The following is a 19,196-nucleotide window of genomic DNA, read 5'->3' as shown; positions in this document are numbered from 1 at the left end:
CTATCGAAATGATTATAAAAGTCTTAGAGCATTTTGCAGTGGGTCCTGGCTGTTCCAAGAAAGCTTTAGCCCTGCCAGGAAGATTCCCAGGAGATAGACAGTCCTGTGAGAAACCAAAAGTGAAACATTGACTAAAACTTAGGGTGGCCAGATTGGGTGTATAGTGTCGATGAAGGGAACCTACTAAAGAATGAGAAACTCACCCAAAGAAACCTAGATAAGTTCTTGCATTCAGCCATGTTGCCCCAGAAAATTCCCTTAGGCCTTATGTTGAAAATGGGCAAGAACTTAAGAGATGTTATCTTGATAATGGTGCAACAAATGCCCCAGATTAAGGTGGGCTCCTTAAAAACATTGACACTGTGCAAGTCAAGCCCACGTTGGCTCCAAGGTGCAATCCCTGCGGGCCCAGTCAGAAAGCACTGTGGCTGCCGAGTCAAGGGGTCTTTAAAGCTGAAGCAGATGATGTCAGTAATGACGACGTCCCACCTGAGGAAAAGCCCTGTGTGGGCTGAAAACACTGCACATTTGCTTGGCAGAAGCACGAGCTGCTGCTATAACACTCAAAACCAAAAGAAGTGCAAAGGCTTGTTTGCTGGTGTCAGTCCCTGTCCATGGCCCCTTATCCCTCCATCCTCATCTACTGCTTTAAGGATCTTTACTGCTGTAAGAATAAAGATGATTAAGGGTAGGTCAAAGATCTTGCTGGTCCCAAAGAAGACTGAAGGCCATATTCATTTGTGTAGTACACAGAACTTTGGGGAGGGAGGGACACAAATTTTTATGGCTTTTTTGGATAAAGGTGCCCAATTTGCTATCGACCCGGGGGAGGGGACACCTGGGTTCAAATGATGGAATTTGGGTTGGCTTGAGAGTGGGGAAAGAAAGTGAACATGACATTATAGATGGAGGCTTTGGGCCAATGTAATGTACTATTGCTGTTGCTTGTACATCTGAATGTATGAGAAAGTGGTGTATTACATGCTTATATTTCCCCCATCCCACCAGCACCGGAGGAGAGTCTCTTGAAGATTGAGGAGAACCATGTGTACGGAAGTCCTAGTAACTCTGGGACTCACAATCTTAATGGTCCATTCAAACTAATAGTCACGGTGACTGAAGATATTGCCAACTGGGGCCACATGCAAAAGGTGGTAGCCTCAACCCAGAGGAGCCCTTTGGGGTTTGGATTCATTGTCTTGAAGGCTCCCAAGTACACTCCTTTTGAAGAGCAAATTTTAGCTTGCTACGAGGCTCTTGACATAAACAAACTCCTGACCCATGAAATCCTTGTGACTCTCCAAGCTGATGTTCCCATTTTAGAGTGGGTCAACTCAGATTAAATAGCTAATGAGGTAGAAGAGGGCCAACGAGACTTGCCGGTCAGGCTGAAATGATGTATTGAAGAATGCAGCCCATTGGGTCCCAGCAGCAACTCAACTTTATGTGGAAAAAGTGGCAGTTATTCCTTTTGGGGGAAACAAAGCTGCTGAGCCAGTGGGCCCTTGATATGCCAAAACTCCTCTAAATTCCTGGGCCTTGTTCACTGATGGGTCAACTAAACTGAAAGTAAATGGTGTCCACTGGCTATTGTACTTGTTTACCCTCAGCACTAGCTATACAGAACACAAAGTAGACACGGTTGCTTGGCTCAGTGGGCAAAATTCACGGTCATTCTAAGCTCTTACTAACTCTTGAGCTTGGGCCTCTTATTGCCAATAGCCCAGCTATTTGGTGTGCCACTTGGAAAACTATAGACTGGAAGATTAAGGATGCCCCTCTTTAGAGCCACAAACTGTGGGGACACATCATAGCTAATGATCCAGCTTCCGAGTCAATCATGTGGATGCCCATGGTAATGGTCAGTTCTCTGAAGACCAAGTGGAATCAACCTGCTGATGCATCCTGCACTTCCCAGATTGCTAGTGCTACCTGGATTCCATCAGAGTATGAGGCACGGCAATGCACTCACCAGCACAGACTGGGCACAGTACAGAGAATTCCTTATACTGAGGCCGAGGCTACAACTGCACACCAGATCTGTGAATCCGGTTGGCGAATTTGTCTTGCAGTGAGGGAGACCATATGGCACAGGGTGTGGCCCCCACCTCTTCTCTATAGATTGAGTATGTCAGACCTTCGACATCTCTCAGGACTATTGGTGACACTTCACCACTTTTTCAGGTTATGAAACCCTTTACTACACCTTTTACTACAAAAGCCACTTAACCATAGGCTGATAGTCAAGGTATCCAATGGACCTTTCACGCTCCTACCACCCACAGGCACCTGGTATGGTTGATAGTTATAAAAGCTTCCTCAAAAATTTACTCAAAAACCTTTCTGACTCTACCTCTCTCAACTCCTTTTGGCCCATATGCCTTAGTCAGTTTTGTCACTAACATAGATTTCCACAGAAAAGGTTTATCTCCTCTTATCTGTTCCACGAGTAATTGTCAGGAAGAAGGTGGTAGACATCATAGAGACCTATCCTGAAAATTCAGGATTCCATCCTGATTATCCCTACTCATAAGGCTTCTTTCTTCCCCTTAACTCGAAACTCCAGAGTGACCTAGTTGGTACCCCTTCAAGGTGCCAGACCAAAAAGAGGTCTAAGGGATTTAGGGTGAATTCTGGTTCAGCCATCTGGATTCTCCTGTTGGACTGACATGGCACCAGATCATAAGAATAATGAGCACACTGCTAACTGCATCCCTCTACAGTAGCCCAACCAAGTCAAAATACTGGAGTACATAATAGATGTCTGTACATTTTATTAAAATGTCCTTAGGCCTTTTGCAACAGGCTGTTCCAAACAAGAGGTCTGGGTATGAGATGGGGCTGGTTGGGGGAAAAGGTGAAGTTACAGCTACTAGAATGGGGCACGCTGATTTTGTGGAGAGAGAGCAACAAATCCAGCACCTGGTAACTTAGACTGTGTGAGATACCTGAGAGGGAGTGCCACCTCCAGAACTTCTTTCATTAAGGAAAAACACCCTGGTACAGCTCTCCTAAAGTATTGCAAGCTGCCAGCCTCTGTACGACAGCTCTGAACACAATTTGATTAGCAATCACCTTAACCTTACTGAGAAATCTATCAGAAACAGCAAGGGATTCCCCAGTCTCCATGCCTTTCACTCAAAACACCTGTCAGCATCTCCAGATGTGTTCCACACCTCCCTGCCACAGCTCTTACACAGCTTACGGTGGAGACAAACAGGACAAATTGGATCGACTGTTCTCAGGCAGTCCCTCCATGAAAAACAACTAGACTCAATTATTCAATCTTAACTGGAAACCCTAAGGCCTATTAGTCATTCAGGAGGCCATAGCGGAGGCACTGTCAACCTAAGTCCCCCAACTGATACAGGTCGCTCTTGGTGGTGGAGGGGTACAATTGTTTACAGTTACATCCGTGGATGCCCCCAGTACTATACTTCTTGAATGGAAACTAAGCATGAACTTGCCTCCCTCCCCAAAACATGGTAACTTGCACCATGGCAAGTTGAATCTGCAGGTATGGAAGACTGCAGGGGAGTTGCGGTGGGTACATACGAGGCAGTATGGGAGAAAGGGGTGCAAGCACTGAAGAGGAACTAGTTTCTGGTAACTAGAGCCATTTTGGGATAGATTACTTTTGTGTAAAAAGAATGTAACCTCATTCTGCAGTCATACAGTAGGACTAGGGAAATAACACATTCTGTAGGGTGGAACAGAGTACTTCCAAGATGGGTGGACTAAATACGCTGATTGTGAGGATTCTGTAACTAGAGGCATTCAAGTGTGGAATGCATCGTTATTTACTAAAAGTATTTTAGAAGAAATTCAAATGTTGGTTGCAAGACTGGACTAGATTTTATGATACTTCTTTTCTTTCTTTTTTGATCTGGGGGGGAAATACCACAGCACAGAAATGCACACAAAAATTTTAGACTATGAAGATTCAAAACTCCTGAGTATGTCATCAGTGTAAAATATCCTCTCTGAATGATACCACCCTGCTCATTCACCTGTGATTCTTGGAGTAATAAGGCATCTCAGAAATCACCAGCTCCTCTTATGGATTTTACAGATAAAGAAAATGATTCTCGGTGCAGATAAATGGCTATCTCAAAATTTCACAGATTTGTGACATAATACAATTAGAAATTGAACATCAAAACTCTCAACCAGCCTTTTTCCTTTGGGGGGGGGGTCCTTATCTAAAGCACAGAATTGAAAAACATCATTTGAGTGACTGTTTTCTAGGTTTTCCCAAAGATGGTGTGTAGCACATTTTAGAAATGTAGGAGAGAAGGCAGGTTCATACATACTTGGATACCTAGACGGCTGGATGTTCTTCTCTCCTGGAGCCCTAGCTGAGATGGCTGTCCTCGGCGGCATCCTGCACCTCTCTTCCCCCCCACCCCCCCAGTTCACACATTTTGTCAATATAAAGGATCGCTTTCCCCTCAGAATTATCAGGTGGTCCACAGACTACAGTGAGCCGCAGATGGGGTACACAGTCCATCTGTAGCCTTTGGGTCCTTTGGTAGAAACTGAATGAAGCACGCCTTGAGAATTTGCTGCAAACACCAACATTTCTATCCTCAATATACTGTTTGCTGAGCAAAATGCCCAGTTGAGCCACTATGGAGTTCAGTGCTGATTAAGTCCTTAGTCTTTAAAAAGAAGCCCATTTCCTGAGCACTTTTGGGGGAGGTGGGGAGGCCAGGGGCCAAGGCACAAAATCTGTACTGCACTCTGTTCTCTTTGTCTCTAAATTAAAACAGGCTGCTAAGGTGTGCAAGCGTGTGAATTATTATTTTCCTAACATTAAACACTTGATTTAAAGCATATTCCCTTTGAAGGAAGGTATAATTTGGGAATTATTTGAAGTCTCTAAGTGGTTAGAAACTGGGTTTAGCCAGATTTCTAGCTGTAAGCAAAAGTCAGCCTCTGATAAGAAGCTGTTGTACTTTATTGATGCAAAGGAGGTAAGTACCCTCTTGGGGGTTTCTCGGTTCAAGAGCATCCTAGCTGTTATTTGCAAACTGCAGTGTGCGATTCTGAATGTTTTCAGATACATTGGCCCCATATAACTGAGTTCTCGTCAGAGGAAGCTTCCAAGTACCTGGGCGAAGTTTTAACGACATATTGGTTGAAACATGGGTTTTGTGAGGCAGGAAAGCTTCCCTCCATTACCTATTCATATGCAATATTGAATTATAAAATAAAGCACAGAACCGAAATAGATAGACTTCCCAACAGAGAAACATGCAGCCACATTACAAAGTCTATTTCATATAGGGGATCCTACGCTGAATCATTTAGCTATTTAGGAATGCGTTTCGCAGCTAACTCATCCTGGCAGGCCCAACGGGATGCAGCTCCTCTTAAAATAAATATGGAGTCATCAAACAGGCATCACTGTGACAATTAACTGCTGGGCTTGAAGGAACTTTTGCTCGGCTTTTCAAAGCAGCCAGAACAAAAAGAGAGACTCCATGAGTCACAAGCACAATCTACATATGGGAACAATCTTTTGCAAAAATCAATCTTGAATAAATCCACTACAGTAGTTCTCTTTGTGGCTCGGCACAGTTAAGAAATAACTGGATTTTTCCAGGGAACTTGAAACTCACTAAATAACAATAATAATAATAGTAATAATAGTAATAAAAGGAAACAGTGGGATAGAGACATTTCTAAATATATTACATAGACCTCAGTTTCCTTAAATAGAGGTTGAGTGGTAAGTCAATTTTCTAAATTCTTTAGTTGACTTGAAGTCATTGCTTTGGGAAGATCTTGCAATAGTTATAGGGAAGGATAGTAAAAGTCTGGACAAGGGTGTCAGAGGCAACGGAGAGGAAGGGACAGATTTGAGATATATTTTGGAGGTAGAATTGACAGAACTTAGTGACTGACTGAATGTAGCATGTAGGCCAAGGATGAAGGCAGATATGACTCCCTGTTCTGGCACAAATAACTGGGAAGATGGCGGGGGCTATACATGGTGATGTCATGCATGGAAGGAGGAACAGGTTGTAGAGGAAAATATCCAGCATTTAATAAGATCACCAACCTAGAACTTAATAGAACTTAGAAATAAAGGACAAAGACCCTGGAGCCAGGAAAATATTGTCTGCAAAACTCAGATGGGAGCTACACACTGACTTCGGCTAGGCTCTCCCCCAGAGCATACTGACTCTTGATTGAACCTCAGTTGTAGAGCATGAGATTACCTGGTTGCATGGTTTGGCAGGTTGGCAACAGTACAGGAAGGAAGTCTTCATGATGCAGACACACAGCAAAAAGCAGGAGCTTAGAGCCTGAAGAGAAAACTGACGTATTACAACGCGAGGCAATAGGTAGTGTTTCTCCGAAAGCCCCCTGGACCGGAAGAGGATTAAGGGAGCTACTACCTACCTAAAGCTCATGGTTCACTATTTCTTCAAACACTCCTGCAATCCTGTGTGGTCAGTAGATTATCAGCATTTTACAGATGAGCCAATGAATACTTGGAGAGCTCATGTCACTTGCCCCAAATCCCATACAGTTGGTGGCTAAGTTGTGATTTTGATGAATGTCTGCCTAACCACAAAGACTAGTCCTTAAATGGAATTTAAGGATGAAATAGCTCTCAGCTCTGCTAAAAACAAAAACTCTTCTGAACAATGAGAGCTGTACATTCTAAATTCTTGGCACTATGAAGTAGTGAGCTCCCTGTCACCTGAATGGTTCCAGAACATGTAACTGCACATGTCCATTCAGGATTGTCACCCTGGATGGAAGAGAAGCTAACTAAATTCCTTTCGATAGGAACATTCTATGGTTTTAGAATCAAGGTTCAAAGGAAATTGTGGCTAGAACAGTGCTTTAGATATTGTAAAGTGATATGCAAAAGTCAGCATTTTTGTTATTAAGTGCCGATGTGGGCACATCAACAAACCCCATTCTACGATGGGCTGAATAATATGATACTTAAGTATCATAATTAGACAATCCTACACTGCCCTGCCTACCCTTATGCCCCTCATCCTTTATATCTCATTTCACCTAGACTGAAATGCATGTCATTGAAGTCATTTCTTTGAATGACTAACAAAATTAGGCATTTCCTCCAGAAGGCCACTATTGAAATAGACACATATGCCAGGGATGAGGATTGTAGGAACTCAAAAGGCCTCTCTCACTCTTTTGAATGATCATAGTCACTTAGATAGAACTGTTTAACTGACTAGCTAGTGGTTCCTTTGGGAGGTAGAGACACATGGACAAATCATCTTTGATTGGGAGTGATGGGGAAATGTGGCAGGAAGACTCTTGCATTATTAATTTATGTTTTCTCTCTGTCTTTCCCATGTCCTTTGCCCCATTCAAGCAGGCAATAGGCTCAAACCAACAAAGATTTGTGACAAGACTTTTTGGCTTTTATAGTCAAAAGCCTAAGCTCCTTAAGAATAGTAGGGCCTGAAGTAAGAGGGATACCCAACAACTAAAAGAGATTTCCCTGGGTGAGGGACAGTTGGTAGAGAAAAAAGTCACATGGTTCAGCATGCTGAAGATACCTGCATACTACTTCCTTGTAACACCAGAGGAGGGAGCAAAAATCCCTTGGAAGACCACATAGTGTCGCAGGGACGCTAGATGCTAGGACCCAGGGCTCACAGCCTAACCAAACATTTCTTCAATTCACTGAAGACTCCAGAGGCTAGGCCCATACACTTCTTCACAGAACCAGGGCATTGGTACTTTATAATGATCCCAGGACCTTAGCACAACCTCAGGGAAGCACTGAAGAGAAGCCCCAAAATATGTAGTTCAATTTTCCATAAGCCAAAAACGTGGGAACTCAAAGTTGGAAATTTAGTTTTTCTTAATCAAAAGATATGAAAAATATAATTGTTCTTCTGAATAAGAATGGAGATGGAAATGGAGATTCACACACACTCCAAAATCTAAAGCCATAAGGGACAGGCAGAGAAACTTTAGGGAGAGTCGAAATGGAAGAAAGAGCAAACTCCAGCAAGAAAATCCAAGAGGAGTCAGGAATTCCTGAAAGGATATAAAACCATGGGTGACAAACCCTAGATAACGAATACCCTGGCTTCTAAAGGAAGCTAAGTGCTGCTGTGATGGGGATAAAGCCCCCAAAGGAAGAGGGTATCCTATGTCTACTATACCAAGCTCACATATTTCCTGAAACAGCAGCCTGACCTATAGATTCAAATTCTTACATGTTTTCATGGCAATCCTAATTTTACCATCTCCCAAAAGGCCAAGTAGAGCCTAATTTAGTGTGACACTTTCATGTCCAAACTACTTTTACTCCTCAGAGTGAGCTGAGTCTGAACATCAAAATGAAATTTCAACTACATTAGGTTTTTTTTTTTTTTTCCCCTAAGCCCTCAAACTTCTGCTAGAAATGCCATGGCACTATGAAGTATATTCTGTTTTCTAGCAGAAATACTATAGTTCCCTCTATGGGTAATAGAACTTCACCCATAAAATAAACTCCAGCCATTAGCCTCTTCTATGGGCAAGTGAAATCCTGGGTTTTCTTTTTGCATATCTGCAACCTGAATACATTTCTTTTCTTCCCCTCACCCTTTTGCGGTGGATAGTCCCCAAAGAAGGCCATCATCAATTACCTTCCTCCCTGTATATGCAGTGGATCCCCTCATAAGGAGGGGGAGTCTATTCCAATCATTCTCTTTGAATCTGGGCTGGCCTTGTAATTAATGGAATGTGCAGAGGTGACATTGTGCCAGTTATAGGTCTTACTTTGAAAAGCCCTGGCAGCTTCCATTTCTGTGCTCTCTAGGGAAGCCAGCTTCCATGCTAGGAGGAAGCTAGCTAGACTATTAAATTATGAGATGCAATGTGGAGACAGAGAAGGAGAGAAGGGAGGAAAGAAAAAATGGCAAGGAGAGGGATGGGAAGACCAAGAAAGACCACAAGGAGGTGTCAGACATGTGCATGAATTAATCTCAGACCTTCCAGCCCCATCTAGGCCCAGCTGTATGCAGCCAAATGGATGACCTAAGCAATGACATTTGAGCAGAAGAACTAGCCAGCTGAGTTTTGCCTCATTTCTTGGCTATGAAAAACAATAAACTGTCATTATTTTAAACCATTAAGTTTAGGGGTTCTTTGTTATGCAGCAGGAGAAGAATGAAACACAAGTCTAGACCTCATGGCATATTACTTCATGACAAATATTTCAATATTTGCTACCACTTCAACTCCCATGCAAGGCTTCAGGGGAAAATAAACATTTATTTTCTCCTTCTGGAGAAGGGCCACTGCAAATATATGTTCTCTGTCCTCAGCTAGATGGCAATGCCCCTCAACAACTCTTCCATTTGTCCCTGGATCACTCTTCCATTCCTCACAGTGGGCATTACTATATTCGTTATGCTTTCCCAGCCCTCTTGATCCTTCTTCCACTTCCCTCAAACATGGGAAGACTTCATTTTCCACTTCAAATAATAAAGAGAAATGGGAATTCTTCAATATCACCAATTTTCCTGTTGGAAAGGGGACACCCTGTATCAAGGGATTCATGTTTCCAGAATTAACTGATTGCTAGTATGGGAGAATGGACTGGACATGCTCACTTAAACCCCTTTCTCTCCTAATCTGTCTGCAAAGAGTGTGCATTGGCATCTACTCTACTGTTCTTGGCTCTGCAATAAGGGGTCATTCTGTGCAGGGAAGATTGCAGATGTCCAGCTGTCCAGTCTATATGTCTGTCTAATTCAGGGCTACAGCATTAGCAAGTCTATGTGTCTATATCTCATTGCTACAGTCTCTAGTCAACCTATCATTTATAAAGCCTTCATGTTGATTTTCATCTCTCTGCTTCACTGTGTTATTCCATTTGGTTCCAAATTCAGGGAACAAGGAGGGAAGGAGTTATATATTGATTCCCTAAACCTCAATGTTTCCTACATATCTATTTGTAAACATCACCTTCCTCTCCTCTTAACTCCAAAGAACAAGTAGTCCTTTTCCTCTTTGGGGCTAAAGCCTCTAACAATGATCTACAAACCAACTCCTATCATTTCCCATGCAGAATGGGCCCCTTACAATAAGGCCAAGAACCACCTGTTCTCTCTCTCCTGTATTTTCAAACTGTCCCTCAACACTAAATCTATCTGCCCAACAAGTGATTTTTGTATGAGAAATTAATTACCTTCTCTTCACCTTTTGGCCAAATTTAATCTCTTCCTTTTTCCTATGAAAGCTTGTTTCTTGAAGACTCATCTATAATTATAATCTACCCATCAAATCCCTTAGACTTCTCAGTACATTATAGTTTGGTTTCCATTCCCAAAGCTCCTCTGAAAAATTTTCTTAGTAATTTGGGTAAATCCCTGAGCTCTCCATTCCTTATCTTCCATGGCCTCTTTACAGTGTCTAACGATGGTGGCCATTCTTCCTTTCTTGGCTTCCATGGCACCACTACCCCCTCCTTACCTTCCTGAATCTTTGACCATTTGTGCAATATCCCATTCACAGGGTAGTGCAGCATTTTCTCTGTCTTACAATTAAATAGTACCTCTACCCAGAGCATGAACCTTGGCTCTCATCACTCTGCAGATTCTGGCAGGACCATGACACTAATTATCGTGATTTAACTGTCATTAACTATCACTGCCGAAATCTCTATCACTATCCTCCTAGAGTTCTATCTTAAGTTCCACCCACTTAATTTACTTATTTATAATTACCATATAACTCCTCTTGGGAGTTCTCTAGCACCACAAACTCAACATTTCTCAAGAAAACATTATTTCCCCAAGCCTGCTCATCTCTTAATATTCCATTTACAGCTAATAGCATCACAATCCAACTGGTCACTCAGACTATACATGTCAGAATTATCTTAGATGCATCCCTGTTCTTTTTACATATGCTATCAGTCACTAAATCACTCAAGGTCCTCCTTTTAAATCTTTCATAGACATGGCTTCTTGGCTCTCTAATTCCATTGCCTTAAATAAAGCCAGTATTTTGCAAATGGCTTCTTATCCTCTAGAGGCACCCTTCTCTCATCCATCCTGTTCTACCATTATATTTAAAAAATCAAATCTGATCGTCTCTTCTTTGCTTAAAGTCCTTCAATGTGTTCCTATTATCTTCAGGATAAATCTGACATCCTTTGCTTTGCAAATAAGATCCATCATTACCTGGCCCCTCTCTATTCTCTACCTATACCTCTCCCCTATAAGTTCCCAGTAACATACTGAGGCAAACTATACCCTCCTTCTCAGTATGTACACAAATCGGCTTGTCCTCTCATACATCACTACCTTGACATGTGTTGTTCTTTCTATCTGGAATGCCCTCCCTCATTTGATATTTCCTCTGGATATCCCAGCCAGTGAACTTCTTTGGTTTTTTTGTTTTGTTTTGTTTTGTTTCATTTTGTTTTGTTTTGTTTTGTTTTAAGTAAGCTCCATACCCAGCATGGACTCATGACCTGAACTGAAATCAAGAGTCCGATGATTAAAGAACTGAGACACCCAGGCACCCCTGCCTGATGAACTTCTGATCATGCTTCCAAATCCTACATTAATGTTACTATTTCTCTAAACATTCCCTCAAGTTTTTCTCCACCCCCATGCTAACAGAGAAGGGAAACTTCTATTCTTGCTTTTAAAATAACTACAGACTTCCAGCAGTACACTTACCAGCTGTATTGTGTTTCATTGCATTGTCTGTTTCCCTCCTTGAAGATAAGTTACTTTCATTTATTCAACAAATATATTTATTTGTTGAGCCTACTCTTCTTGGGCACTTTTTTATACTAGGGAATAAGACACTGAACAGGCAAAGATCCCTTTCTAATGGAGTTTATATTCCAGTGAAAGATGAAAAACAATAAACAATAAACATGATAAATAAGTAAGTTGTATAATATGTTAGGAAGAATGGGATAAAGAAAATCAAAAATGCCAGCATTGAGGGAGAGAAGGAAGGTTGATTTCAATTTAAACAGGGTGATCAGCGGTAACTGAGAAGGTGAGGTTTAAGCAGAGAGTCAATCATTCAGATATTAGGGAGGAAGCCAATCAAACCACTAAGTTGGGAGTGGGCCTGACTTGTGAAGAAGAGGTGAACTCAGCAACTGAATGGAGGGTTGGATCATGGAGGACCTTAAATCCTCTCTATGGGCTTCAGTTTGACTTGAAAGAAAGGAGAAGCCAAGGCAGGATGCTTTACGGGGCGGGGGGCGCGGTGGGGGGGAGGGCTGTGAGCTGACCTATGTCCTAAAAAAATCTCTCTGGCTATGGTATTGAGCACAAACTTTGGGGGTGAAGGTAGAATCAGGGAAACCAATTAGAAGGCCACTGCAACAATCCAAGCAGGAGGAGTGAAAAGAAAGATGAAGGAAGTTAGGAAGAAAGGAAGGAAGGGAAGGGGGAAGGTAGAAAGGGAGAAAGGAGGAATGAAGAAGTATGGGGTGGGTAGGGATGAAGAAGAAAGGAGAAAAGAGTGTAAAGAGGAGAAACAATGAAATGTTGAAATGCGGGGGTGATGGATGGGGAGGTGGTCTCCCTGTGCAGACTGAACCACTTGCTAACCCATCAGTATGGTATTCCATCAGCTTCAAACTCTGCAGTGTATTGTTTGCTCTTCTGTTTCTGGGGTTACTCTTCTGTTTCTTGCTTCCTTTTACTCAATCTCAGGGTATTTTCTGCGGGCTAAGCTACCTGACTATTGGCATGTCTGCTTTTCAAACAATATCAGCCCTTGAGACAAGAGCCTAAAAGAACTTAGGTTAAGTGTAATGGAAATCAGGCAACTGGCCTCAGTATAGTGCTATGTCTTACTTCTCTCTTCTTTTTCTCTTTGCCTTGTTTTCTTGTGAATCTGTGTTTGGGAAAAAAAATCTATCTATATTTGCTTCAAGAAAATATTTGTGTTCTCTTACCTTGGTAGGACGCTGAGAATTGGAGTGATTCAGCAGGGACTCAAGGTGTGAAGGAAGAACCTGAAAAACAGGAGTGTACAAATCTCATTTGAGAAACCAATGGGTCTCCTGCCTTGATAAAACTATCTTAATTGATACTATTTTTTCAAATTATTGTTAATAAATAGTCTTAAAATTGTAGGTTGTTCTGTATTAATAACATTTCTATTTCCCATCTATGCATTCTTACATGTCACCCTGATTTTTAGCTGTAGATTAGTAGTCTCTGTGTTCCCATTTTCTACCCTATCAGCCTTCACTACAATGTTGCTTTGCTCAGACAAACTTTGCTAGAATATTTAATGACTGTCCTTCCTATGCCAGAAGTTATTATATTGATCACTTTGAGAAATAATATTTATTTTTTGGTCTGCATCTACTTGTTCAGTGCATTCCTAATTGAAGTCACAGCAATTATCAGAGCTAATTCTTGAAAGTTGAGCAATCTTGGTCCTTGGTTCCTATCTATAGGTTTTCCTTCACTTTTACAAATAATGATTTATGCAAAGTCACCAAGACAGCTATTGCTTCAATGCAAGGTTTATTATCTCCAAGATGAACAGACAAGTCATTAAGCGCTCATGGAAGGATTAGTGTAGAGAAAGATCACCACATTGTGATTTTCTGGTTACATGGTTCAATACAATGATGGTTTAAGGAAGTAAAAGCCAATTTTAGCACTGCCATTATGGAGCTGTGTATATCATCAATAGGCAGTTATAAAAGCTGTGACTGATAGGAATTTCCCTACCATAAAAGTTCCTTCCATCACATACCCACTAAGTGAGTCACGTAGAAGAACTTCTAAAGAGTGTGATTGATTCCTCGGGTTTAGTTTATGATATATTTCTTATACGAGCCAAGGCTATCAAGTAATAAGATAGATTCCATGATAGCTTTGCGCAATTAGCCTCATTACTTTATAGCCACATTTTATGAGTATCTCTCTTAGTGTACAGAGTATGTGTTTGTGGGTCTGTGGTTGTATCTGCTGTCCACACAGTGCAGTCCATTTTAGTTATACACCTAATGTGCCACAGAGGGGGCAAAGCACATGGATAGTAATTTGTGAATGAATGAACAAATGGATGAATGCACCACCATCTAACTGGCTTCCTTGCTTCCTTCCCCTACCCCTCTACTTTAATTTATTTGAAACAGTGAAAAAAGTTACTTATTTTCTTACCCAAAAGATTCAACCCTGCCCCCCCATTTTCTTCAGAACAAATCCCTGTCTTACTAGTGTGATGCTAGAGGTCTTCTGTGGCCTGACATCAACCTCTCTCGCCAACCTGGTTTCCTACTTCCTCTCCCCACAGCCCTCCACCTCAGTCAGGGCTCTCTCTTAGGCCAGATGGACCTCTGCCTTCTGTCTGTACTCACACTAGGACTCACCCACTCCATATTACTTTTCCCAGCTTTCCTAAAGTTCTAATGGCATATAATAGGAATAACAACAACAATAACAACAAAAATAGTAGTAGTTATGGTAGGAGTAGCAGTCATAGTAGCAGCTGTAGTCACAGTTGTAGTAGCACTAGTAGTAGTCATAGTAGAGTAGTTGTAGTAGTAGTAGCAGTCATAGCAGCCATCATAGTTGTAGTAGCAGTAGTTGCCATCACTGTCATCACAGTAGTAATAGCAGCAGTCACAGTTGTAGTAGTAGTAGTACTCATAGTAGAGTAGAGTAGTTGTCATGGTAGTAGTCATAGCAGCAGTCATAGTCATACTTTTAGTAGTAGCACTCCCTGTAGAGTAGTCATAGTGGTAGTAGACATACCAGCAGCCATAGTTGTAGTATCAGTAGTATAGTAGAGAGGTCATAGTTGTAGTAGTAGTCATAACAGCCACTATATTCATAGTTGTAGTAGCAATAGTTGCCATCACTGTCATCATAGTAGTCCTAGCAGCAGTCGCAGTTGTAGCAGTAGCACTGATAGTAGAGTAGTCGTCATAGTAGTAGTAGTCATAGCAGCTGTCAGAGTCATAGTTGTAGTAGTAGAACTCATAGTAGAGTAGTCACAGTAACAGTCATAGTGCAAAGTCATGGTTCTAGTAGAAGTAGTTGTCATCACTGTCGTCATAGTAGTAATAGCAGCAGTCAGTCATAGTAGTAGTAGTAGTACTCATGGTAGAATAGCCATAGTAGTAGTGGTAGTCATAGATGTTGTAATCATGGTTGCAGCAGTAGTATTCATAGCAGTAGCAGAACTGGTATTTGTACAGTTGGCGTAGTTTAGTAAAGAATACAGGTCTGGGGTTAGATGTCGGAGTTTTAATCACAGGTTTCACAATTCCTAAAATAAGGCAAGTCACTTAATCTCTCTGGACCTCGATAGCCTTATCTTCAAAGTAAATGCTGAATAAAATCAGCTCTGACTACAGAGCATTTACCCCATACTAGAAAGGATACTCAGCATTTTGCATGTCTTACTTAATTTTCTCCATGTCCTCCGAGGTAGGACCTATTATTTTCTCAACAGTTTACTGACAAGGAAACTAAGTTCAGGGTTACTTCTCAGGGTAACTGATTCAAATTATTTAACCAAATACACACAGCATGGGAGGGGTTGGGCCGTAATTCAAATCCAAGCAGCCAGACTCCAGAACCTGGCTTATGACCACCGTGAATTTATTCCTTTCCAAGAACCACTAAAAATCTTGCCTCTTATATTGAGCTTTCCTTGACCACTAAACACTTCAATATTCTGTAGCATTTATTATTAAGACACTTGTTTGATAGTAACATTATTTAAGTGTTCGTTAGGTACTAAGCATCTAACAAAACTGCATTAACTCACTTAATTTTTGTAATTTGATATTTCACATCTCCTCTGTTATGCTGTTATTAAAATCATTTGTATGGCTTTGCTTCCCATATTCCTTTGTATATATAGTTTGTACACACAAAATATTCCTTAAACATAATAAGTGCTTATCGGAAGCTCTGCCATTGCTTGTTGTGGGTGATAATGGTGATGGCATTGATCATAGGGAAGTATATTATAAGCATATGTGATAACTTTAGTTCGAACACACATTATGTGAAGAAAGGCAGTGAATCTCTAGATTTTAGAAGAATAAAATGAAAACTATTTTGTTAGATGGATCTGCCACCAGACTAAGAATGGGGATCCTTGGGTTGAGACCCCTGCCTTCTCACAATGTTCTGTGTCATCTTGGGGTTGTCACTCACTGCTATGTTTCTCACTTGAATTATCTATAAAAGCGTGTTAGCAAAATATTGGGCTAGTCTGCCTCATGGAGGTGACAAGACCCAAATAAGATAATGTAGGTAAAGCAGCTCCCTACATGTACACAACGAACTGCTGACATCGATGAGGATTATATCTCAAGTGACAGCTTCTTAATCCCGAATTGTGAACATCACTGTAGCATATTTTCTTCCTAAAATGCATTCAATTACAACTATAAATTTGTAAGTTGTTTCTTTAAAGCCTTAGTTAAAATTACTGGGTGTGCAACAATAAAGGGAAAACAACAAAGCTGTCTTGAGCTGTGATTCATGGACCATCCATCAGATTCACTTGCTAACCTCACCACTTAAAGTGTGTTCTGAAGGCCAGTTTCATTGGCACCCCCAAAATAAAATGCAGAATCTCATGCCCCTCCCTGGACCTAGGGAGTCAGGATATGAATTTTTGTAAGGTCCTCTGGTGATACGTGTTCACAGAAACTGTAAATCATGTGCCATAAGTGCTTCAATGACCCTACACATTTGCCTTCCATGACAGCTGATTTGAATTCACACCTGAACAAAATAAGCTAATACCACATTCCAGGGATGTCCAAGATCACCCCAACAGGTCAAAGCCACAAATTTTAAATCCCAGGAATCTCAAAGGTTGCAGGTAATGTGCTACTGCTGTCACTACCAATGACTAGAGCTATGCAAGTATCCTGTCCACCAAGAGATGCTGCTTGATGGGGGGGAAGGGGCATTCTTAGATAAAATGTTGCACTTTTCTTGGATTTACTCACCTACTGGCACCTAGAGGCATGGAAAGAAGAAATGATTAGCTGATGAATGCAGGATATGTAGGAGGCCAATTTTCCCTTTGAAAAAAGCTGTTTCCTAAATGAAGATCATAGCATGTCTTGGTGAGTTACTGATCTCCCACGTCCACAGGGGCTCAGCTGGTACACATTGATGATCTTTGGGGCTGCTGTTTGTACCTGTGGAATGTGGGTGAGCTAATGAAGCAAATCTTTGGTTCATTAAATCATTCACAAACTTCTGGGGCATAATTTTTGTCAACAGTCCCCTAATTCTCATATAATATCGGGGTATAAAGGCTCATTACCATTTTACCAAAGCAGAAATTTTATTACTTCAATATAGTCCACTGAGAAACAGAACTGAGACTGAAAAAAATAATTTAAAATATTTTGCTTTATCTTCTATTCTCCAAATTTAATTATTTTTCAAAGGAATGTTTATATGAAGTCTCAATGGGTATTTATGACCAGTCAAGTATAGAGGAGCAGTGGGATGGAGTAGAGTAAATTATCCACATAATTTGGGGTAATTTGCTTCCACCTAAATTGTAAATTGAGACGATAATGGGCATGAGAGTTCTATGAGAACATGGATTTTGTCCACATTGTTCATTAATTATATAATTAATATAATAAGCAATGATTTTGTTCTGTACTCTTGCGCCCCAAGTTCAAAAAGCTAGCACCCACTAGGTGCTCAGTAAAAATTCTCTGAATACATAAATTCCAAAATTCCTTCAATTTCTAATTTTTTGTGGGAAAACCTAATATCTGGAGATTTATCATAGCACCTCACAGAATTTTCATAAGCCAAAAATTCAGGCAACTAAATCATGTTTCTGTGTACTGACCATTTACAACTGTCTTTTTATTTCACTGGATTTTCTGATTACTAGACTAATCTATTCCATTTATCAAGATTTTAACATCATGAGAGAGAATATGAAATAACTGAAAGAATACAGATATTGAAGCTAGACTTGGTGTGAGTTCTCATGCTGACACCAAATGCAAAATCTTGAGCGAGGTTTTCACCTTTTTTACTTTCTAATCTTTAAAAAATAGGGACAATACTGTTTTCTTTATAAGAATATAGAACTTCCCTGTGATAACATAAATGAAAGCACTGAGCCTAGCACTCAAATATATCAGTTATTATCATTGCTAATGTTAAAGTTATATGTGTAAACACAACCGAGTAAATGTTACTATAAGTCAATGACTATTCGCCCCAAGTCTTAGACTATGGGCAAGTTAGGAAGGATTAGAAATGGAGAAAAGGCAGGGTAAATCATTCAAAATAGGCAAGGAGATAGGATCCTACTAAAAGAGGTGAGGTCTACCTCTCCACCTAAGAGTCAATTCATCCAGTCTTACAAGGAAGGTCATTAGACCTCTCATTTCCTAGCCATCCTGAAAGACGTGCTTTAATACCTTCCTTTTACCCACACTGCATAATTTTACTACATTTTCTGCTGAACTTTGTTTGTGGCATTTTGACACAGATACAGATTTAAGGGACAAATCAATCTCAGGAGAAGATCTTTATGAGACTAAACTTTTCCACAAAATTCTACAAAATGAAGGCTATTTGTGGTTGAAGTAAAGATTACAGCTCTGCCTGCAGCTTAACTGCGTGCTCAATATTATTATAACCTGGGTGAAATTGGAGACTGTCTATAACCATCAGACTTTCAGCAAAATGTGAATTCATTCACTCATTGATTCATTCATGCATTCAACCAGCAAAAGTTCATTAAGCATTTACTACACTCCTAGCTCTGTGCTGAGTGCTGGGGATAGATCCATTACTAAGACTTCCTCCTCTCTTCAAAAAGTTGGCAGCACAACTAACCCATTACAATACAGGTATATTTCTTATACTGGAGGTAAGTGTAGGTGCCTGTGAAAACACAAAGGGAGGTCCTTTACACCAAAATGAATGTGATAATCCTGGGAATATTGGTTTTGAGTGGTCTATTAAGAAGGACAATATTAACAGCTGAAGCCGTCAATGAAGAAGAGCAATTTGAGGAGATTTGGGGTTGAGAGCACCACAGTGCCAGACAATGATGTGCAGAGGAAACCAAAAGGCGAGGAGGTGAATGCCCCCAGCTACGTTACAACAGTCCCACGTCCTCTATCCCCATCTGTTATTACCATGCTCTACGCATCACGCACAGAAGGGGAGTTAAAGTGCTTAACCACT

At 40.9% G+C, this 19,196-nt stretch overlaps 1 protein-coding gene across 3 annotated transcripts in view; it reads right to left on the bottom strand.

The window, feature by feature from the left end:
- The window catches only part of LOC113266744 (cytosolic beta-glucosidase), a 647,115-nt gene that overhangs the window by 392,197 nt on the left and 235,722 nt on the right, over positions 1-19,196 (bottom strand). The window contains exons 5-6 of one of the 3 annotated variants that reach the window (XR_008958384.1): positions 12,929-12,988; positions 6,228-6,314 (exon numbers count right to left, since the gene is read on the bottom strand). Coding sequence is in view for 2 of the 3 variants with exons in the window: in XM_057309598.1 (XP_057165581.1) it covers positions 12,969-12,988 (20 nt within the window). In the remaining variant the exon portion in view is untranslated. Of the gene's footprint in view, positions 1-3,868; positions 6,315-12,928; positions 12,989-19,196 lie in introns of those variants that run through there. The other 2 variants (XM_044389747.3, XM_057309598.1) reach the window with 2 other exon arrangements.

This window comes from Ursus arctos, unplaced genomic scaffold (genome assembly GCF_023065955.2).
Source record: "Ursus arctos isolate Adak ecotype North America unplaced genomic scaffold, UrsArc2.0 scaffold_9, whole genome shotgun sequence".
Classification (NCBI taxonomy): domain Eukaryota; kingdom Metazoa; phylum Chordata; class Mammalia; order Carnivora; family Ursidae; genus Ursus; species Ursus arctos.
Note: the sequence above shows the minus strand (reverse complement) of the source record. Positions and strands in the feature narration are given on the sequence as shown.